The 20,982-nt window shown below is 39.8% G+C and overlaps 4 protein-coding genes and 1 pseudogene across 6 annotated transcripts; 3 read left to right on the top strand and 2 right to left on the bottom strand.

The window, feature by feature from the left end:
* Positions 1 to 205: 205 nt before the first annotated feature.
* On the bottom strand, positions 206 to 987 carry LOC117622005 (annotated as a pseudogene).
* Positions 988 to 3,852: 2,865 nt separating this feature from the next.
* On the top strand, positions 3,853 to 7,497 carry LOC117621203 (zinc transporter 5). Its single transcript, XM_034351546.1, has one exon. The coding sequence runs from the start codon at positions 4,206 to 4,208 to the stop codon at positions 6,969 to 6,971; it is 2,766 nt and encodes a 921-aa protein (XP_034207437.1). The 5' UTR covers positions 3,853 to 4,205; the 3' UTR covers positions 6,972 to 7,497.
* Positions 7,498 to 7,633: 136 nt separating this feature from the next.
* On the top strand, positions 7,634 to 11,080 carry LOC117621204 (betaine aldehyde dehydrogenase 1, chloroplastic-like). Of its 3 annotated transcripts, XM_034351547.1 has the most exons (16): positions 7,634 to 7,722; positions 7,858 to 7,987; positions 8,090 to 8,232; positions 8,336 to 8,416; positions 8,515 to 8,663; positions 8,796 to 8,888; positions 8,978 to 9,101; positions 9,218 to 9,283; positions 9,388 to 9,454; positions 9,585 to 9,661; positions 9,767 to 9,880; positions 10,023 to 10,100; positions 10,198 to 10,349; positions 10,447 to 10,507; positions 10,605 to 10,711; positions 10,809 to 11,080. In XM_034351547.1, exons 2-16 carry the CDS (start codon positions 7,879 to 7,881, stop codon positions 10,897 to 10,899), a joined length of 1,512 nt encoding a protein of 503 aa, XP_034207438.1. In that variant the 5' UTR covers positions 7,634 to 7,722; positions 7,858 to 7,878; the 3' UTR covers positions 10,900 to 11,080. The 3 variants fall into 3 exon arrangements, with proteins under 3 accessions (XP_034207438.1, XP_034207439.1, XP_034207440.1); XM_034351548.1 differs by having other exon boundaries at positions 7,634 to 7,987; positions 9,591 to 9,661; XM_034351549.1 differs by having other exon boundaries at positions 7,634 to 7,987; positions 10,023 to 10,110; positions 10,241 to 10,349.
* A 529-nt stretch (positions 11,081 to 11,609) lies between these two features.
* LOC117620962 (mannose-1-phosphate guanyltransferase alpha-like) lies at positions 11,610 to 15,259 on the top strand. The gene is made up of 14 exons (XM_034351221.1): positions 11,610 to 11,853; positions 11,956 to 12,053; positions 12,151 to 12,330; positions 12,425 to 12,485; positions 12,603 to 12,649; positions 12,797 to 12,889; positions 13,019 to 13,109; positions 13,338 to 13,386; positions 13,767 to 13,883; positions 13,982 to 14,129; positions 14,279 to 14,371; positions 14,467 to 14,535; positions 14,815 to 14,857; positions 14,955 to 15,259. Exons 1-14 carry the CDS (start codon positions 11,805 to 11,807, stop codon positions 15,053 to 15,055), a joined length of 1,239 nt encoding a protein of 412 aa, XP_034207112.1. The 5' UTR covers positions 11,610 to 11,804; the 3' UTR covers positions 15,056 to 15,259.
* A 171-nt stretch (positions 15,260 to 15,430) lies between these two features.
* Positions 15,431 to 20,573, bottom strand: LOC117620960 (alpha-mannosidase 2). Its single transcript, XM_034351220.1, has 4 exons — positions 19,663 to 20,573; positions 19,106 to 19,255; positions 18,869 to 18,901; positions 15,431 to 18,777 (listed from the first exon to the last, which is right to left on the bottom strand). The coding sequence occupies exons 1-4, from the start codon at positions 20,230 to 20,232 to the stop codon at positions 16,039 to 16,041; spliced, it is 3,492 nt and encodes a 1,163-aa protein (XP_034207111.1). The 5' UTR covers positions 20,233 to 20,573; the 3' UTR covers positions 15,431 to 16,038.
* Between the last annotated feature and the right edge of the window lie 409 nt (positions 20,574 to 20,982).

The raw sequence follows: 20,982 nt of genomic DNA, 5'->3' as shown, positions 1-20,982 counted from the left end.
TTCCAGGTACTGGCTGGTAATTGAGCTGGTAGGTTTTGATGGCTGACTGACTCTAACTCTAAGATGTTGTCAAAAGCATCATCATTGGAAGAATGGTGGGTGATGATGTAATTTTTTTTTTTTTTTTTTTTTTTGGTGGGTTCATTTGTGACGACGTTGCATGGGATGGGAGAGAGGAGAGAAAGGAGGATGATGAGTAGGAGAGTTATTGTGAAGAGAGAAGGATGAGACCAGAGAATGACACATCTCTTGGTGTAAATGCATGGGCTAGGGTCCCGCCTGGGCCATCAAACGGATAGCCATCTCCATGATTACGCCTCTGAAAACTGATCTTCAGATCTATTCTCGGATAGCTTTTGACCTGAGTGAACCTGAACATTGTGCTGTTGGCCCATGTTTTAAATGCACGTCTAACTGGCTCCATGGCCTCAACTGGGTAGCCTTGAAGAAAAGCATAGGTGAGGCGATACTTAAAGTCTTAGACGCTGGCCATTTTGGGTTTCCTGGGAAGTAAGAATATTGAGAAACTGTGAGTCCTCCGTCGTAGTGGTGAGGCTGGTGCTGCGTGCTGGTGCATGTGCAGTTTCTTTCCTGATGATATCATGGAGGTGGTGCCATTGATGATATCTGACACACCACATCGAGGCAGCATCATACTTGATACAGTTTCACCATCCAACGTTCCAGTGGCCTCGATGTTGTAAGTGATTTGGTAAGTTTTGATGGCTGACTCCAATTCGTCGTCAAAATTAGCATCATTGTTTGACTGGCCATTCAAGTAACCAAATTTTTGAAGGTAGCTTTTGAGGTTTTGGATGCCTTCAACTTTGTCACATTTTGACACCCCTTAAGATGGGCAAGAAACTCAAATGATGTTTCTGTGTTGCGGTTTCTTGACGATGATGCATTTGAGAGGAGAGGAAAGAGGATGAAGAGGAGGAGGGTAGTGATTATGAAGCAACAAAAATGAAATTTTGATGATGCCATTGCCATTTGCATTGATGCTAGCTATAGTAGCAAGAAATGCTTTTGGTTTCGAATATGTTGTGGAAAAGCCTCGTGGAGAAAATTTCATGCCAAATTTTGTGAAAGATCAAGTTCCGCTTGTACAAAAATGACTTTGGTTTGTAGTGGAAAATTTTGAATAAAGAGTTAAGGAATAGAGAGATGTGTTGGTACAAGCGAGGGACAACTTTCGAAGCAGCGAAAATCTTACCAACGAGGTAAATTATTTGTAATTGCCGTTTTATTAAATATAATGTCCTTTTTTTTCTTGAAATTTTCTTGCATTTCCAATTTTTTATTTTTATAGATTATGCAAGCACAAATGTGGTTCGATGCCATTGGCCAAGGCAAAAAATCTTTCAACAATCACCAATGTTGGGAGGTAGTGAAAAATTGTTCGAAATTCAAAATTATTCCCACAAGGCCGACCGTTGTGTTGAATGAGACGCCGCTCCACGATTCAACAACATCACATTAGCCGTTGGATTCCCCGAATTTGGGATAAAATAATCTTACAAAAGATTCTTACCCTAAGAATGCCTATGTCTGTCCATGGCTGACTTGTGAATCACGGTGGCAGCCTTGGCTTGATAGATGGAGCATACCCACTGCCATGGCAACTTGATCATCATCTCCTTCCTCATCCCTTTCTACTTCAGCTCGTTTGTGTCTTCTTTCTTAAATTTCTCTCTATTGCCTCTCCAAGCACCTCCTCGTGTAAGACATTGAGAGTGGAATGTGTTTTCTAAAATCTGAGAAATGAAAGGATAGAGAGGATATGGTGTGAGAAGTCTGAGTTGAGGCTCTTGTTTTATATAGGGATTTAGAATATAGAGATGACACGTGGCGTAATTTTAAGAGGGTGAAAATCTTATCTAAAATCTGATATTTGTATTTTATAATAAATATTGACACGTGGCAACCGAGAATCTTATCTGAAATTTGAGATGTGAATTTTATAATAAATATGGATATGTGGCAACCGAAAATCTTATCTGAAATATGTTATGTGAATTTATAATAAATATTGACATGTGATAATCGAACATCTTATCCAAATTAATCGTTTAAGTAAAAAAATTAATTAATTAAAGTGAATAGTATTTGCCCTTTATCATGACAATGAGTGGAAACACAACAAGCCTTTTGCAAGGGCTAGCACTATTTACATGAATAGTAAAAGTCATTGCCTCCTCTTGCCTTTTGCCATGGCAAATGGGTAGAAATGCTCTAAGACAACCGTTTTCCATGCATGGATTTACCAAACATGGAAAAACAATTGATTTCTCATCCTTAAGCCTCATTTCTCATGAACCAAAAGGGGCCAAAAAGAATTAGAGCGCCTAATTGAAGAAAGAAGTCATTAGCTAGTTACTTATTATTTTCTAAAGGGTATCCCGAACCTCTGCATTTAGAAATTGTGCATTTATTCACATTTCATAAAATCTAGACCATCGAAATGATCCAGTGCTTGAGAGTGTGCACATCATCCATTTGATATATTTATAATTTTCTTTCAAAATTGACGGTAATAGTTCATCCATCTCCATCTCCATCCTCATCCTACCCATGTCTCTCTTAATTCTTCCTCTGTCTTTGTATTCTGGTCTTTCTTTCTTTCTTTTTTCTTTTGGTTTCTTCTTCTGCTTTAATGTGTATCAATTGAAGATGGTTATTGTAACTCCAGCATTGAAGAAAGAAGTCATTAGCTAGTTACTTATTATTTTCTAGAGGATATCCCGAACCTCTGCATTTAGAGATTATGCATTTATCCGCATTTCATAAAATCTAGACCATCGAAATGATCCAGTGCTTGAGAGTGTGCACATCATCCATTTGATATATTTATAACTTTCTTTCAAAACTGACGGTAACAGTTCATCCATCTCCATCTCCATCTCCATCTCCATCCTCATCCTACCCATGTCTCTCTCAATTCTTCCTGTGTCTTTGTATTCTGGTCTTTCTTTCTTTTTTTCCTTTTGGTTCTTCTTCTGCTTTAATGTGTATCAATTGAAGATGGTTATTGTAACCCCAGCATTGAAGAAAATTAAACTGAAATCAATTGGGTATTTTCCTGATCAATTTGGGCTTTTCTCGATGACTAGACTACAACTTTTAGATTAACAACTTGCAATAACTTTGGGCTTTTCTCGATGACTACAACAACTTGCAGATTGGAAGATTTTTTAATTTCTCAAATTAAGGTTATTTATTTATTTAAAGAAATGGATGTATTCTAGCTATTTTAGGCTTTTTAACAAATCATAATTAATACTGATGGAAGGAAAACAAGATTATTAGCCAAAATTTGTTCATATTGTAACAAAAATAGGAGTGAGGACGACATGAGAAAGAAGATGAGTGTGCGAGTTGAGAGGGAGGAGGAAGATACAAGTAACGTCGTCAGTTTTATATAAAAAGGAAATAAACTTATTGTAGACGGCATTCTCATAAGCATTGGATTAGTTGAATGGTTTAGATTTTATGAAATGTGGGTAAATGCACTGTTTTTAAATGTAAAGGCTCGAGATGGGATTTTTCTCACACACACGACCAATATGTCATGAGAATTTGAACTTTAGGATATGAGAATGTTTGTGAAAGAGTTAAAAGTGTTTTATGACAATCAAAACTACTTTTGACAATGCCTGATAAAGTTTAGAAATGTTTTTGAGTCGTAGAAGCACTTTCTGAGAAAGTACTGCACTTAGATTTATTATGAAAATTTTAACATCTTTATAATGAAATATTCTTGCTAAAAACGCTAATGAACATAAGTGATTTCTAGAGAAACAATCCCAAACGAACTGTTATGGGAGGAATCAATCCCAAATGAGCAGTTATTGTGTCATCCCCGGTTGTCCGGTCAAATCAAATGCCCCAACCAGAAGGCAAACTGTAGCATATAGACTCTCCAGAAGCAATGGACCATCAAATGGGAAATAATAGGAAAAAAATTCAATCCAACGGTCATCAGCATCCATACCCATAGATGAAATGCAAGTTGGGTTCAACGGACTCGTCACTCCATAGACCCCGCCGAGAAAAGTCTCTCCTTCCTCGGACCCTTTGCTGGGTCTGAGAGACTCTATTCGGATCCATCCGACCGTCACTGACCTTTGGAAAAGTCTCAACGTCCTTAAACTCAAACCTCCAGAGGCCCCAACCAAACCATCTCCAACCAGCAACCAGCAAACATGGCCGATCACGACCACAACCACCACCACCACCAGCACAGGCCTCACCGCCTCTCACTCCCTCAACGCCCCACCACCTTCGCCGCTACACCCACCGCTTTCCCCACCACACCCACCACGTCTAGACAATACCCTGTTTACCCCTTCTCATCGTCTTCAACCCCAATCGCAACTCCGACCAAACATCGCCTCTCTTCTCTCAACCCCAAACCATTCAACCCCAACAACAACAGCAAGTCCTCTCTTTCATTTCTCTTCTTCCTCCTTCTCTCTCTTCGCTCCCTCTATTCCCTCCTTCCGTTTCTTCGCTCCTCCCCTTCTTTCTCTCTCTTCCCCTTCTCTTTCCTTGTCTCTCTTCTCTCTTTCCTGCTAACCCTCTCTTGCTCCCTCTTCACCTCCTCCTCCTCCTCTTCTTCCAAAGACCCGTTTCACCAAAAGCAAAACCAACCCATCTTCTCTTTCACCCTGATCACTCAATCCCAGCACAGACTCTTGGTCGCCAAATCGATTCTTCTCGCCGTCGTCTTCTTGCTTCGTTTTCAGGCGCTTCGATATTGCGGCGCCGCCGCCATGATCCTCGCTGAATTGTCCGGAAACGTTGCCGCACGGTTCCTGGCCGAGGGCCGGGACTCGAATCTCGGTGGCGATCGGAATCGGTCCTCCAAGGTTCGTGGGTTCCTCGCTCTGTTTTCTGGGCTGCTTTTGTTATCTTTGAGTTGGGATCGGATTGAATGCTTCCCATTTTCTGCTAAGTCGGTTGAAAGTTTGGGACTTTCGGTGTTTCCAAGAGTGGATTGTGTTAGAATTTGGCCAATGTTGCTTCCATTTCTATCTGGGTTTTTGGGGTGTTACGAGCGTGTTTCGATGAATTGGGGGACAATTAGGCAATTAGGTCGGAAGAGGGTTCGTTTAATTTCTTTGTTCTTTACAACTGTAGTGCTTTTCATTCCTGCTGTTGTTAGTGTTTTCATGTTTGAAGCTGAGGGAGATGGAGTTTCCATTGGAAATTTGGCTTGGCCTCTGGCAAACACTGTTGTTTTTGGGGTGCTTCTGAGTGAAAGCTATGGTGATGACAAGTCAGTGAGTTCTAAAGATTTCCGGAAAGAGTATTTGGTTACATTTTTATGCACTCTTGTTTTGGAGTTGTTTTATTTTCCTGAACTATCACTTTGGGGACTTTTGCTCTGTGGTTTGTTACTATATGTTGCTGTTAGGGAATTGGATCCTTATTACTCAAATTATCTTGAACTGGGGATGGACTCTTCTGAATCATTTACTACTGCCATTATGAAGCCTATTAGACACATTTTGAGTGAGAGGAAGTCTCGCAAGATTGCACTTTTCCTTCTGATCAATACTGCATACATGTTTGTGGAATTTGCTGCTGGGTTCATGAGTAATAGTCTAGGGCTGATATCAGATGCCTGTCACATGTTGTTTGATTGTGCTGCCCTGGCAATTGGGCTATATGCTTCGTATATTTCACGTTTGCCTGCGAATCATCAGTTTAATTATGGTCGTGGGAGATTTGAGGTTCTTTCAGGATATACTAATGCTGTTTTCCTGGTGTTGGTTGGAGCATTAATAGTGTTGGAGTCGTTTGAGAGGATTTTGGACCCTCAGGAGATATCAACTAGCAGTTTATTAGTTGTTTCAATTGGAGGTCTTCTTGTCAATGTGGTTGGCTTAGTCTTCTTTCACGAGGAGCATCATCATGCTCATGGTGGATCTGGATCATGTTCCCACTCCCACCATCACCAGCATTCGCATGAATCTGTTGGACACGATCATGGAGGTCATGGGAAGCATGAGGAGTCTATACCTATTTCCATTGAATGCCATGAAAATTCATGTTCCGGCCATGATGACCATCATGAACACCAACATGGCAGTTATATCGATTCTAAAGACCACAATTTCGGGAGCAATGAGTGCCATGATCACAATGGCCACAGTCACCAGCACGACCACCATGGACACAGTCACCAGCACGACCACCATGGCCAGAGTCACCAGCACAACCACTATGGCCAGAGTCACCAGCACGACCACATTGGCCAGAGTCACCAGCACGACCACATTGGCCACAGTCACCAGCACGACCACCATGGCCACAGTCACCAGCACGATCAGCACGATTACGCCCGCCAGCACGAACACCATGACCACTCCTGCCAGCACGAACACCATGACCATGCCCACCAGCATACTCATTCTTCTGAAGGCAATAAAGTGGCGGAATCTCACATTCGAGGGGCAGGTTTTCAGCTGAAAGAACTGTCAACTGATGGAGAAAAAACAGCTAAGCATCAGCACCACCACATTGACCACAACATGGAAGGAATATTTTTGCATGTTTTGGCTGACACCTTGGGAAGTGTCGGAGTTGTTATATCAACTCTCTTGATTAAGTACAAGGGATGGCTTGTTGCTGATCCTGCCTGCTCGATATTTATTTCTGTCTTGATTATATCTTCAGTTATCCCATTGCTGAGAAACTCAGCAGAAATCTTGCTCCAAAGAGTTCCCAGAGCACATGAGCAGGATATGAGAAAAGCTCTTATTGATGTTAGGAAGATACGGGGGATTTCTGGCATTCGAAACTTGCATGTATGGAGCTTCACCAACTCAGAAGTAGTGGGGACTCTCCATCTTCATGTTTCAACAGACATTGATAAGGCTTCTGCAAAGGCACAGGTGTCACATGTACTGTACGAAGCTGGAATCAAGGATTTAACATTGCAGTTGGAATGTGTTGGACAATAGCTTTATAACTTTTGATGATTTTCTTCACCTTGACAGAACTAACAGTGAGAGAGTAGGCCATTTGTTGTGGACTCAAAGTGATTTTCTGAAAATTGGCTGATAAACTCCTTCAGTGAGCCTGTTGGGGATTACAAATGGGTCCTGCAGCGCTTCTTTTGTCATCGTTCTGGAACTCTTCATGTACATCTTGAAGCTCAGAAAAACATGAGATGGATGTTACCAAAGGTTAACAGCATTATGATACCAATGGTTAACAGGATTATGATACCAATCTTCTCTGCTTGGAGATCAGCATGCATCGCATTGATAGTTCTTGTTTGTGTTTCGTGTTAATTGTGTTTGTGTGGGCATGTAAAGAAACATGCAAAGGGATTGGATGTGTAACTTTTTTTGGCAGGCAATGTATGTAGTTTGTGGTTCATATCCATGAATCATTTGGATTTTCTTTTTCGTTGGTTAAAAGCACGATTTAAAGATGTATCACCTGCTGGTATAATAATCTACCAGGACGTGGAAATTCACAGAACGCATGTAATTTCGATCAGTCATGTCTCTAATTTTTCCATACAAAACCAGTAAATTTACTTAGTTTCCTGCACCTCTTGGGCACTCAATTCCACAAAGACCATTATTAAATCTGCAAGCAGTCGTCTTCTTAGCGAAAAGGACAGAAAAGCAAATAATCGTTTAATGTTGGGATGGCAAGGCGCAACCGAAAACGAGGAAAACGTTAACAACTAAGAAAAGAAATGTAAGTATAAAAATTATGACAAAGACCCGCAGGAGAGGACGCTAGAGAAAAGTTTAAAGTCCATTGAAAAAACAATGCATGCATGAGTCCATACTTAACACTTCTGTGTCGACTCAGTGAGTGTCTGTGTGACAGTTGACTTAAACATTGCTGATCATGGCCGTCCCTGTTCCTTCTCGTCAGCTCTTCATCGCGGGCGAATGGAGAGAACCCCTTCTGGAGAAACGGATCCCAATCATCAACCCCGCCACTGAAGAGATTGTAGGTATGTAGTCTTTCATTTCAACTTCGAATTATATACGTGTACAGAAATCATGGACCAAGTTTAATTTCAGCAGTTATTTGCTCTTTATTTTTATTTTTTCAGGGGACATAGCAGCTGCTACTGCTGAAGATGTGGATATGGCAGTGGATGCTGCTCGCACGGCGTTCTTCAGTAATGAAGGGAAGGATTGGTCCTCTGCTTCTGGTGCTTATCGTGCGAAGTTTCTTCGTGCCATTTCTGACATGGTATATTATATATTAATCTCATGATCATAATTGTTAATATACAGACCAGCTCCGCAATTTTATTTTTTTTCTTGACCTTCTTCTTCTTCCTATTTCCATGCAGATTTTGGAGAGAAAGTCTCTACTGGCCAAACTTGAAACAATCGACACTGGCAAGCCACTAGATGAAGCAATATCTGATATGGTATATACACTAGTACAGTCTTTGTTGTATATTAGAGTATGGTTAATTTATCAAATTTTTTCTAAGTTATTAAGTGGGCTTAATTATGTCCAATTCAGGAAAATTGTGCTTCTTGCTTCAAGTATTATGCAGAGCTTGCAGAAGCATTGGATTTGAAGCAAAAAATTACTGTGTCTATACAGCAGCAGTCATTCAAGACCCATGTCCTTAAGGAACCCATTGGAGTTGTTGCCCTTATTCCTCCTTGGTATCTTTTACTTATTCCATTTCCTTTGTTCATCTATTTGCTTTCCTCTTTGTTTTACCTTCTTATTCTGAAAATTGTACTTTTTTATAAATGGAAAAAATATAGTCAATTAATTTCATCCGTGTGCTGAAGGAACTACCCTCTTTGGATGGCTACCTGGAAGGTCGCTCCTGCTCTGGCCGCCGGATGTACTGCTATACTCAAGCCATCCGAATTGGCATCTGTGTGAGAGTTTCACATCTATTTTTCGATTGCTCTTCTCATTATGTTTCCTTAACTAGACTCTGGGTTTGTCATCCTAATATTATTTGCAGGACTTGTTTGGAGTTGGCAGAGATTTGCAGACAGGTGGATCTTCCTTCTGGCGTCCTTAATGTTGTGACTGGGTTAGGCTCAGCAGCTGGTGCCCCTCTGTCATCTCATCGTCATGTTGACAAGGTCTGGCTTTGAATTCTCGTTTCAAAATTTTCAAAACCCTGCATAAGTCACTCATGCAGTTTCTTTCCAATTGTATCTTGATCTGGTGAAATTAAGTAACTTTTCGTATTAATCAGATAGCATTTACTGGAAGCACAGCAACAGGAATTAAGGTCATGACAGCTGCAGCTCAATTGATCAAGGTCTTGTCCTACACTTTTTGAATATGCAAGTATTGCAATCTCCAAAATCACAAACATCAATTCTCTTTCCCTTGTCTTCTGATCTAGTATATTGCTTTTTGCAGCCTGTATCATTGGAACTTGGTGGAAAGAGTCCAATTCTTGTGTTCGAGGATGCAGACCTTGATACTGGTAAGTGTTTTGGGTAGGGAAAAAAAATTTACTTTCTAATAAGATGCTGGAAACTTCATCACATTATATTTTGGTTACTGGTATATCATCTTTGAGAGCCTAAGCGTGATATAACTGAATAATGGAACAGCTGCAGAATGGACTATCTTTGGCTGCTTTTTTACAAATGGTCAAATCTGTAGTGCAACATCTCGTCTTCTTGTTCATGTAAGCATGAGAAGCAGACCATTTTGTTGTCTCCCTAAACCCTAAACCCTATATTCTTTCTAGTTAAGTATCAACAATTCTCATAACGCGCCCCAATTATGTCAGGAAAGCATTGCAGCTGAATTCTTAGAAAAACTTGTTGACTGGAGTAAGAACATCAAAATCTCTGATCCCATGGAAGAAGGTTGCAGGCTTGGTGCCATTATAAGTGAAGGACAGGTATTAATATTGGCTGATTTTAGCTCTGTCACTCCATTTTTCCTTTGCATGCAACAAAGAGTGTAGTGAAGGACGACGTTTTATTTTAGCAGAGATGTCAAATTTGAGCCCTACTGAATAACAATTGTTCTGTTTTCTTTAGTATGAGAAGATCATGAGTTTCATTTCAACAGCCAAGAGCGAAGGTGCAACCATTCTATATGGAGGTGCCCGTCCTCAAGTAAAAACCTGTCTGATTCTCACTTTCTCGAATATAAATATCATGCCAGCATCTTCTCTTGTAGTCTTCTAAACCACGTTGTATGGATGAATGGCAGCATCTTAAGAAAGGGTTTTTCATTGAACCAACAATCATAACAGATGTTAGCACCTCAATGTCAATTTGGAGGGAGGAGATTTTCGGACCGGTTTTATGTGTCAAAACATTCACTACGGAGAATGAAGCCATCGAACTAGCAAACGACACTGAGTGAGTAAAATGTTTTTGCTCCAGCACTTGTCTGCAAACTTGTTTTTCCCTATTTGACAAGCAACCAATATTTGATGTTTCTGTCTCTGCCTCATAGCTATGGCTTGGCGGCTGCTGTGATTTCAAAGGATTTGGAAAGGTGTGAACGCTTCACCAAGGTAAGACGATCATACGTAGCAATCTCAAGCTGAGTTCTACTTACATATATCTTGCATGTTTCCAGAGAAACATTTGTTTTTGGTTTATGTTTTGCAGGCTGTGCAGTCAGGGATTGTGTGGATAAACTGCTCACAGCCCTGCTTCAATGAAGCCCCCTGGGGAGGCAACAAGCGCAGCGGAATTGGGCGTGAACTTGGAGAATGGTAAGGCACATTCAGAGTTTCCAAGCAAGGGCTTTCCTTACTTGGATGGTTGTATATAACTTTTTGTCTAATAATTGATTGTGTGCCGCTCCTGCAGGGGCCTGGAAAACTACTTGAGCATAAAGCAGGTCACCCACTACACTTCTGAAAAGCCATTGGGGTGGTATTCTGCTCCCCGAAAACAGTGAAGAAGGGAAAATTAGAAGAAGTAAAAAAGCGAACGCAGTGAAGAAGGGAAAATAGAACATAAATGTACTAAATGTAAGAAAACAAAATGTATATTATAACTACTATATTGGATGCACTTGATGTTGTAAACTTGAAATGGTAAATGGATTGTAGCTCAAGTGATGATAAGTATTTATTCTGCATCCGAGGTCTTAAGTTCGATTTTTTCCTCTCTCAATATTGCTTGTATAAATAGAAAACAAAAACTGAAGTGAATGAACTCTAATTTTTATGTGTTTTAAGGAGAAACTTTTTACACTATAAAATGGGCCTCTTATTTCTAAATCAAACTCTTAAGGGCTTTACACAAATTGGCACATTCTAAGATTACATTTTATACAAATACCTATTAGGAGAGAAAAACCCTTAACTAACTACTTGTCATTTTTTAAATGATTCTTAGAAAATTATAGCACACTAAGAACCAATTAGAAAATGACAAATGGTTAATTATAAATTTTTCTCTCAAAATTAAACTCTCTAAGAATTTTTATATAAAATGTCATGTTAAAATGAAAATATGTATAAAAAGCTAAACTCTTAAATGCCTCACGTCACGTGCTTATAAACGTACCTTGCGCCTGACGACGTCGTGTAGGAGTATGGTTACAACTTACAAATAATATTCTCCTTTGGGATCCGCTTCTGTAAAATTATTGATTAGTTTGCAAGTCTCACCACAGAAGCAAAAAGTCGTGAAGTGCTTTTAAAACGTACGAGTTTGGACAGTGAGTCAGTAACGAACTCTTCCTTCAAAGCTTCAAGCTTTCAACTTGTCTGGACATCAGTTTAGCCTATGAACACTTTGAGCAGCTGAGATCTCCTCACCAGCTCAAGATCTAGGGTTTCCGTTTCTTTTTCCGCCATGGAGGAGAAGGTAGTCGCTGTAATCATGGTGGGCGGGCCAACCAAAGGTATTGTTCATGTAATTCATTCTTTTTTCTTTTTCTTTTTTTAATGAAATAAATTAAGTCTTCAATTTTGCTGAGTTTTGTTCTGTTTATTCATCTGGGCAGGCACTAGATTTCGGCCTCTTTCATTCAACACTCCGAAACCTCTGTTCCCATTGGCTGGGCAAGCTATGGTGCACCATCCCATTTCAGCTTGTAAAAGGGTTGGCTTTTGGCTTTCTTAATCTTCAACCAAAATCCGATCAAAGATTATGGATTTCAAGTTTAACAGAAAATTCTGAATGCTCTGTTATTTTACAGATACCGAATTTGGCTCAAATCTTTTTAGTTGGATTCTATGAAGAGCGGGAATTCGCACTGTATGTGTCTTCCATCTCCAATGAGCTCAAAGTACCAGTGAGGTACTTGAGAGAGGACAAGCCGCATGGCTCTGCCGGTGGCCTTTATTACTACAGAGATATTATCATGGAAGACAGCCCGGTTCGAATTCTCTGCTTAACTCTTCTTCGTTTCCACTTTTATGTATTAATAAGATTTTACTTCATATAATGTTGTGTTTGTATTTGTTGGGCAGTCGTATATCTTTTTGCTGAATTGTGATGTTTGCTGCAGTTTTCCACTACCAGACATGCTTGGTGAGCTTTGTATTCCTTATTCTGTATGTTAACTAGGATTTTATTGGTTTAAATTATGGATAAGAGTTGCGAAAAGTAATTGCTTCTATTGCTTTCTGTTTTTCTTTATTCTTGCAGAGGCTCATAAAGGATATGGTGGGATGGGTACAATGTTAGTAATCAAGGTTTGTGTGTTGACAAACTGCTTGAATGGTTGAATAAATGTTGCAACTCTGGTCCATATTTCTGAAGCTCTTTCCTCTTCGTTTTTCATTATCCGTTGTTTTTTTTTTTGCTTTTTTTTTTGTTGCTTTTTTTGGGTTTATCTGTAGGTTTCTGCTGAATCTGCCAACCAGTTTGGGGAGTTGGTTGCTGATCCAACCACCAAAGAACTTTTGCATTACACCGAGAAACCAGAGACTTTTGTACGTACATGGTGTAGTTAATTTCCAGATATTCTTCATATAATTGGTGGTTGCTGACCTCAATTGTTCATTTGTATTTTCTTGTTCCCAGCCACATTTTGTAAAGGTTATCTGTTTTCCAAAATGCAGGTGAGTGATTTGATAAACTGTGGTGTTTATGTATTTACCCCAGACATTTTTACTGCCATTCAAGATGTCTCTACTCACCGAGAGGGCAGAGGTTACTCTCTTTTTTTTCTTTTTCTTTTTATGGCAATATTCGTTGTATGTTCGTTTGCACCTTGGATCATCTGCATGATATGTAATATCCACATTATCTAATGAATTGGAAATGGTGCACACCGCATTGATTGACTTTCCTCCATATCTGATTATTTAATTCATTCTTCAATATGCAAGAAAATTTCTCCAATTTCTGGGAGTGTGACTTGTATTTTGTTAATTGCAGCTAATTTACGTCGCATCTCCAGCTTTGAAGCCCTCCAGTCTGCAACAAGGTTGGCCTCTTTCTCCTGGTTGTGTACTTCGAATAATGAACTGATAGCTATTTCTCCTTTAAATTTCCATTTTGCACAAAAAATTATTACTAATTGTGTCAGAAGTTGCAACATGTTTTTTGGTGCATATAAATTGCAACATGCTTTCCAGATCGATTCTGTTGCAATTACCTGTTTATAAGTTATGATATTTTTTGTGTTAATACTAGAAGAAGGAACTTTTGTTTGCAATCCCCTGGAATTTCATCTATTGGGGCATGAAGGCAATACTACGTGTGTTTAGAAATAGAGTTTTTATTGCTCAAAATTCGATGTATTATTACATCATTTTAAGCCTCTGTTGGTGTCAGTTTTCATGTTGATAGACACTCTTTCAACAGGACTCTTCCTACAGACTTTGTCAGATTGGATCAAGATATTTTGTCACCTCTTGCTGGAAAGAAGCAACTCTATACATATGAGACCATGGATTTCTGGGAACAGATAAAGACTCCAGGGTAGAGTAATTTTTCCTAATAGCGTCATTTAATTTTCCTTTTTCCTTAACCTCTCTTACTATCATTTGCCTTATACTAATCTTTGTGTAACATTACAGAATGTCTTTGAAGTGTTCGGGTTTGTATCTTTCTCAATTCCGAATTAACTCTGCACATCTTTTAGCTAGTGGAGATGGTACAAAGAACGCCACAGTTGTTGGTAATGTTTATGTTCATCCTTCAGCAAAAGTGCATCCAACTGCTAAGGTAGTTCCACTTCCATATCATCTTTTACCATTTGTTCTGTCCTTGTTTGCGGTTGCGTGTATATATTGTAGATGAATATTGAAGTAGGACGGTGAATATAGTGGATGCAGCATAATCTCTTCTAAAGTGTGAGTTACTTTTGTGCACAGATTGGTCCCAACGTCTCTCTTTCAGCAAATGTTCGTGTAGGTGCAGGGGTAAGGCTTATAAGTTGCATTGTCTTGGATGACGTGGAAATCAAGGTATTGAAGTTGGTATCCATGGATAAACTAGAACTACAATGTCATGGGAGTGTTTATTGAATTTATCCAAACTTAAATGTTCTTTTTCATGACAGGAAAATGCAGTTGTTATACATGCTATTGTTGGATGGAAGTCGTCTATTGGCAAATGGTCGCGTGTCCAGGCATGTCTAATGATGTAGTTGCATCATGTCATAATAAAGTCTGTTAGATCACGTCAATTTGAGAGAGATCAATCTCAGCTAGGGATAAGGAAAATTCTCGAAATACAAAAGCTATTTTGAAGTGAAAGATTAAAAATAATTAAAAATCAAAGAGAAATGACAGTAAACAGAACTCCATTCTTGACCTGGAAATAAAGTTTTATTTCCAACATGATCAGAAGACTGATTCAAAAGTTTCTCTGGACTTGTAGCTAACTAAAATTTATTTGATTGGTTTAGGCTGACGGAGATTACAATGCAAAACTTGGAATCACAATCCTTGGTATGCATGCTTGGTTTCTCATGTCTTTACGCTGTCAATGCGCAAAGAAATTTTAAAGCAATTGACCAATTTGAGCTCTCTGTTATTCTTTTGGCAGGAGAAGAGGTGACTGTCGAAGACGAAGTTGTGGTGATTAACAGCATTGTTCTCCCAAATAAGATTCTTAATGTTAGCGTACAAGAGGAAATCATTTTGTAATACTGAAGGGATAGATTGCAAAAGCTTCCTGGTTTTGTTTTCTACTCGTGTGCATGCCAGAGTTTTTTGCTTAAATTATTTTGGTTAACTATATTGTATGATTGAGCTACAAGAACAGCTAGGCAACATTTTTATTCAGACAGCAACAGAAAAGAAAATTTTTGTTATAAGTCACTATTTTGTTGAAGGAAATGTTTCTGAATATTTTCTTGCCGTTTGTATTCGAATTCAGTGATAAACATTAATAATATCTATTTCAAGGCAAACATTAGAAAACAAAATTTTAACTGCATACTTCCCATCTTACTGTTAAAACTAAATTAAAAAACAAAAAGCTTCAGTAAGAAGTGTGTTGTGAAAAATCATGCAGTAGGATATGACCAATTTTCAACTGTCAATCTTCAGACTTGATTAATAAAGCATGACTCTAGAACCTCAGACAAAATCATATATGAAACAAAAGCCAAAGCATCACTATTGGCGTCGGTACCGTTTTTGAAGAGGTAAACACAAATGCTAGTCCCTCGTCTCATATAAGTAATCCCAACCCAAATATCAAAATTATCTCGCATAATTGTTAGCAGCAGTTTTACAACAAAAAGAATCCCGAGGGCATGTCTTCCAAATTGACTTGCTCACAAGGGCAACCATGGATGGTTGCTCTGACTGCATCACTACTCGATTAACTCGTCTTTGCCCTGACTTGGCAAGATGTATTGAAATAGTAGCAAATATGTGCTCCCAGGTTGATCATGCTGATAGTGGGATATGAAAAATAACTCAATTATTTGCTACTAAAACCCATCGCTGCAGCATCCATGAGAATACGGTGATGAAATGTACATCCGCTGGTGTGGCCGTAATTCCAACTTGTAAGCCTGTATTTCCATGGGAGAGATGAGGACACACTGTTTCTCTTAGCTATGAACGTCATTGAAGCAGCAACCATGAGAATACAGTAACGAAATCAGTTGCTAGTACATTCATTTGTGAGCCCGCAATTCTAACTTGTAAGCCTGTACTTCCATTGGAGAGATGAGAACGTGTCCATCTTGAGCAACATCTCCAAACTGCTCAGTATACCCAAGCATATCTGTGTCTTCATGCAAAAGATTTAAGGAAGTGGCTCTTACATTCAATACTGAAAGCTCCTTAAACATGTAAAACAGATTCACCGTCTCATCAGCAAATCTAGTGCACCCTGATCTTCCCCTCCGACAATATGAAGAGTCCCAATTCTGTCTCTGTAAAATTAGGACAAACCTAGAATCTTCGGGAGGCTGCTGTGAGTATTTTAAAGGTTGGGGAACCTTAAAACTTACAATATGCAGATCACAAGGTAAGGGAGCAGCTAAAGGGGAGAAAAATCTTTGGGGTGGCTGCACTGATAACTCCTCTGGCTTCTTGGCAATGAATGCATGTAATGGATAGTTCAGGTGAGCATTGACACGATGAGAAAGAAGAGAGGGGCTTAAGGGCAATGGGTTGGAAACTGGGTTTGATGTGGCTGAAATGTTAGACTCCACAACAATGTGGAAGACTACATTCATTGCACGGTTATCCATCACTCCTTGTCCAAGACCTCGTCCATCATCTTTTACCAAACGACGGTCCAGCATAATCTCCAACCATCCATTTTTAAGGCTGGCCACACCCAATGACTGCCTAGAATGAACTGAAAACCTCTGGCCATTGGATCCTTGCATGAACGCAAGAGAAGGCATAGGGTAATAATTTCCCTGAGTTGGGATTTTATCATAGGTTTCTCTCCGGCTCATCTGAAAGCCATTTAAATCAGAAAAAAATATTCTTTTGTTATCAATATCTGTTTTGTATCTAACTATCAATTCCATGTCATTGAAGTCCTGGCTGAGAAGCTCAACATGATACTCCTTCTCAATAAGAAACTCCTGTACAGTATTCTCTCCATTGTAGATACGGGTGCTATGAGAAATGGGGCTCTTCTCCCATGCTGTCTTTGGATACGAATATACTTCTTGCACCAAAGGACCCTCAGAGATCACCATCTGCCCACCTGCTTCAATGATAGGCTGGGCATCACCATTGGGTTTAAATAAGTAGGCTCCACTTCCCCAGCTAGAGTACATAGCTATTTCTTCACCCACAACATTTTGGGAACCATTTTTATAGCTTATTTTCTGCAATAAACCATGATTGACATCAAAGGTGAGTATTTGATGCCTGTTCTGGATTTCAGCCACATCAACTTCTGCTTTTGAGCAAGCATATGGAGTGGGGCAAGATATAGACATAGACTTTGAGAAGAATCTTAGTTTTGCTGGTTTGGCCTTTTCACATCCAACAAACCCATTAGCAATGTAATATGTTTGCAAGCCCAGCGCAGGAACAGAAGCCTTCCAGTACACACGATGCCTTCCAGTGAAAATTTTGCTTTTATCATGCTGCAATTCAGGGGATATTTGGCTTTGAACGCATGTCCAGTTTGAGTAGAGAACAGTTACATCTGGACGGTTAACAATAAGCATCACAACCTCTTCTCTTGTCTGCCCCAGAGGATTCAAAAACACCACTGACTGTTTAGTTCCCTCACGAGCCATGATTGCTCTATGAACTGGCTGAACATCATATTTAGATCTCACCTGTTCTGGCTCAAACTGAGAAGGGTTATTGTCATTTTTCTCATGGCGTATTCCAAGCAGTACTTCAATAGCTTTAGACATGAAAATCTGCAAGTCCTGCAAAGAAGTGTGCATCCGAGTCCCATAGTCCAGGACCACATGATCTTTAGCAGTACCAGTTACACCATCATGATGCTGAAAAAGAGCTAAGTTCCTCCTAGCAGCGGCCAACTTGTAGGAGAACCCCATGGGCAATTTTTCACATTGTGCTCTCTGACAGTACCCAAGCAGGAAAGCCATCATCATATCTGTGGTACGAAGTGTTTGCTCTAGTACTCGATCAACAGCCTTGAAAAAAGGCCTCGAAACATAATAGCCACTCCAGTAGTCCTGTTGCCTATCAGCATAAGTAAAGAAGTCACCTGACAAAGAAGGAAAACCCCCAACCTGACCGGAACCAATCTCACCAGGTAGTGAGTGATTTATTCTTTCAGCCTCCTCACGAAGGGTCCGGAAGTAATCTTCTAGAGTTCCAAACTTGGCCTCTGTATTTAAACCCGGATTAGAATTTATATAATCAAACAATATCTGATAATTCCTAAACTGAGCTTCAGCTTCATCAATGCTTATGTAGCGGAAATCATCACCAAGAGGAATAAGAAGTGTATTTGTCCTGTATAGTGTTGATTTCTTTCTATATTGATCTAGTAGTATTAGTGCCCGCTCCTGAACATTTTCCTGGTTTGTCTCTACTGGATGGTCTCCCCACGGACAGAGTTCATACATGAAGCCACGCATTCGAGCAAAGTCGAACTGACAACAAATAGCAGGCTCTGGACCACAAGTATGTGGAATATCATACGAATAAAAGGGCATCATGTGGACAAAAATATCAGTAGTTTCATCCACATCCCAGCTCTGCCGCCATATATACTCCAAATTTTTATGCAGTGCAAGTTCCTTCTTCAGCTCATAATGAGTCCTCTGAATAAGCATATTTTCAAAACCCATACGGCGGAGAAGATATGCCATGGTAGGTGAGTAACCAAATGGATCAATTGCCCAAGCATTTTTAGGAATAACCCCTACGGTGTCATTCAACCACATATTTCCTTCTGTCATCTGATACATCAAAGATAAAGCAACAATCAGTGGCATAAGAGATGCATAAAATTGTAATAACTGTTATTAAAAATAAAAACTTTTAACGTACCTGCTCAATGATGGCATAATAATGTGAATTAGCCTGCATGAAGAAGAGGATCCAATCTATTAAGCTTCAAAAGTATGAATGCACTGGTTACACAATCACTTCATGTACTAGGAGTAGTCTAATCATATGGTAAACTTTGACAATGGAAGACAAGACTTACACCCAAATGGGGAAGCATGTGGTTTAAGTTTTGAAATTAAATAATTTTGTATGAAACCCTATGAATATGAATATTACCTCATCGTTCATTACCCAGCCACCTCCAACAATTTCCAGCTGACCATTCTTCACCAAATTGGTGAATGATTCCCTTTTGAGGTCAGAGGAGTCCCTCCACCATCTTTCCAGATAAGACATCTCTTCCCATATAAACTTGCGCCGGGTATCCTACACATCCAAGTAAGTCCACTCCACTGAATCTCACACAAACTCATAAAAATTTTAAAAATTAAAACGAAAAACTCAACAGAAATGCAAAAACAAGAGCTTCAATAACTGCTAAAACATAAAAAGGAAGTTGTTTAATAATAACCAAAAAACTTGTTGTAATTTGGGTTCCCTTCATTTCTATAAGGTTCTTTTTAATACTAATAAGTTGAACAACCCATCCAAGCAAAAAGCATTTAAGATAAGACATCAAATTTAAACACAGAGTTTATCAGAAACTGGAACTGCAAATGGAAACTCGTTTGCACATTAAAAGGCCCCGTAAAATAGGACAGGAACAAAGTGCATTAATCATTTAAAACAAACCCATTGAAAATCAGAAATTAAGAAAAAACAGAGCTGTTCACCTTCGAAAGCGTGTCGACAATGGTGTCCAGTATATGCTTGGACTGCCTCTCATAGTACTCTTCGACAGTGAGCTTCCAGCCAGGATCGTTATGCGAATGGGGCACCACAATCACCTTCAATTTCTCAGAGTCCCACTCGTCCCCTTTGTAACTCACCCTCCACCCCTGCTTCCAGGGCCCACCGTCCACATCCGAGAACTCAATCTTGTCGTACAGCTCCTTGGTCGTGATGTCGACGGTGGCCCCCATCGCGGTGTCGCTGCCCGAATCGCCTGCCGAAACTGGTTTGCGGGAAGCGGACTTTCGGGGCTTGGGGAAACGGGTGGAGGATTTGGATTTGAAGTGGGAAGAGAGGGGGCTGGGAACGCCGTAACGGAGGATGACGACGAAGAAAAAGAAGAGCGAGATCGAGAGGCCGATGGTGAAGAAGTTGGCGAAGATGAAGTCTCGGAGGGGCAATCGCCTGCGGGGCTTTCTGGTGAGCTTGGATTTGGGGTTGGAAGAGGAGGGGAGGAGGGAGTTGGCCCACCCTCCCCGGCGGGTGCTGCCAATGTACGACGAGAAAGCCATTGTCGTTGCTGCTGCTGTTGTTTTTGGGCTTAGGTTAACCGTCTTTTCTGTGTCTGATATTTTATTTTAGTTTTCTGAAAAGAAAAAAAAAAAAGATGGCTTTTGTTTTGTGAAGTGATGAGATTATGTGTCCGTGTTTGGTGGAGATGCGAGGAGATGGAATGGGATCTCAAATTCAATTCTGAAGCTCAAGAAGCGGAGAGGAGGAAGGAGAAGAAAATGAAGAGACGACCGACTTTACTCTTGTTGGTGGTTGTGGTGGGTGGGGCCTGCCAAGAACAGTCTTCTTTCTAGTTGTTCTAGTTAGTCCACTCTAAACGCTAATCACGAATATAAAAAATTAACGTGTCATACTGGAGTATGATAGGTGGATTATCCGGTGATATAATGGGTTCATGTGTTACAGCATGAGTAGACGGTATAATGAAAAATTATAGAGTTGATTTAGTTGATAAAGTCGCTGCACTGTATATAACATTTACTAGGGTAGTGATTTGGAGTATTATTTCATTGGGCAAGGTTCTGAGTTCGAGTCTTAGCATTCATGTTGTGTATATGAGTTTAATATGCTATTGCCCTTTTCAATAGAAAATGTCTTTAAAAAAAATCGGAAAAGTATTAGAAAAGTAGAAGGACAAAAAAAGGTAAAAAGAGTACATTAGGGCCAATTGGGCTAAACGAGCTGCAAGGCCCATATATAATTGGGCCAATTAGAAGAGTGGGCTTATCCTACGTCTGGATTGGCTTTGT

Source organism: Prunus dulcis, chromosome 3 (assembly GCF_902201215.1).
Source record: "Prunus dulcis chromosome 3, ALMONDv2, whole genome shotgun sequence".
In the NCBI taxonomy this organism is placed as follows: domain Eukaryota; kingdom Viridiplantae; phylum Streptophyta; class Magnoliopsida; order Rosales; family Rosaceae; genus Prunus; species Prunus dulcis.
The sequence above is the reverse complement of the archived record's forward strand: the minus strand, read 5'-3'. Positions and strand labels throughout refer to the sequence as shown.

Excerpts from the sequence above, each read along its gene's own strand:
- LOC117620962 (XM_034351221.1), top strand. The coding sequence starts at position 11,805 with ATGGAGGAGAAGGTAGTCGCTGTAATCATGGTGGGCGGGCCAACCAAA. Across the intron at positions 11,854-11,955 it reads GGTGGGCGGGCCAACCAAAG|GCACTAGATTTCGGCCTCTT; the intron begins GTATTGTTCATG and ends TCATCTGGGCAG. Across the intron at positions 14,536-14,814 it reads GCAAATGGTCGCGTGTCCAG|GCTGACGGAGATTACAATGC; the intron begins GCATGTCTAATG and ends TGATTGGTTTAG.
- LOC117621203 (XM_034351546.1), top strand. The coding sequence starts at position 4,206 with ATGGCCGATCACGACCACAACCACCACCACCACCAGCACAGGCCTCAC.
- LOC117620960 (XM_034351220.1), bottom strand. The coding sequence starts at position 20,232 with ATGGCTTTCTCGTCGTACATTGGCAGCACCCGCCGGGGAGGGTGGGCC. Across the intron at positions 19,256-19,662 it reads TTGTCGACACGCTTTCGAAG|GATACCCGGCGCAAGTTTAT; the intron begins GTGAACAGCTCT and ends TTGGATGTGTAG. Across the intron at positions 18,902-19,105 it reads GCTGGGTAATGAACGATGAG|GCTAATTCACATTATTATGC; the intron begins GTAATATTCATA and ends TTCTTCATGCAG.
- LOC117621204 (XM_034351547.1), top strand. The coding sequence starts at position 7,879 with ATGGCCGTCCCTGTTCCTTCTCGTCAGCTCTTCATCGCGGGCGAATGG. Across the intron at positions 9,881-10,022 it reads CCATTATAAGTGAAGGACAG|TATGAGAAGATCATGAGTTT; the intron begins GTATTAATATTG and ends TGTTTTCTTTAG. Across the intron at positions 10,508-10,604 it reads GGTGTGAACGCTTCACCAAG|GCTGTGCAGTCAGGGATTGT; the intron begins GTAAGACGATCA and ends TATGTTTTGCAG.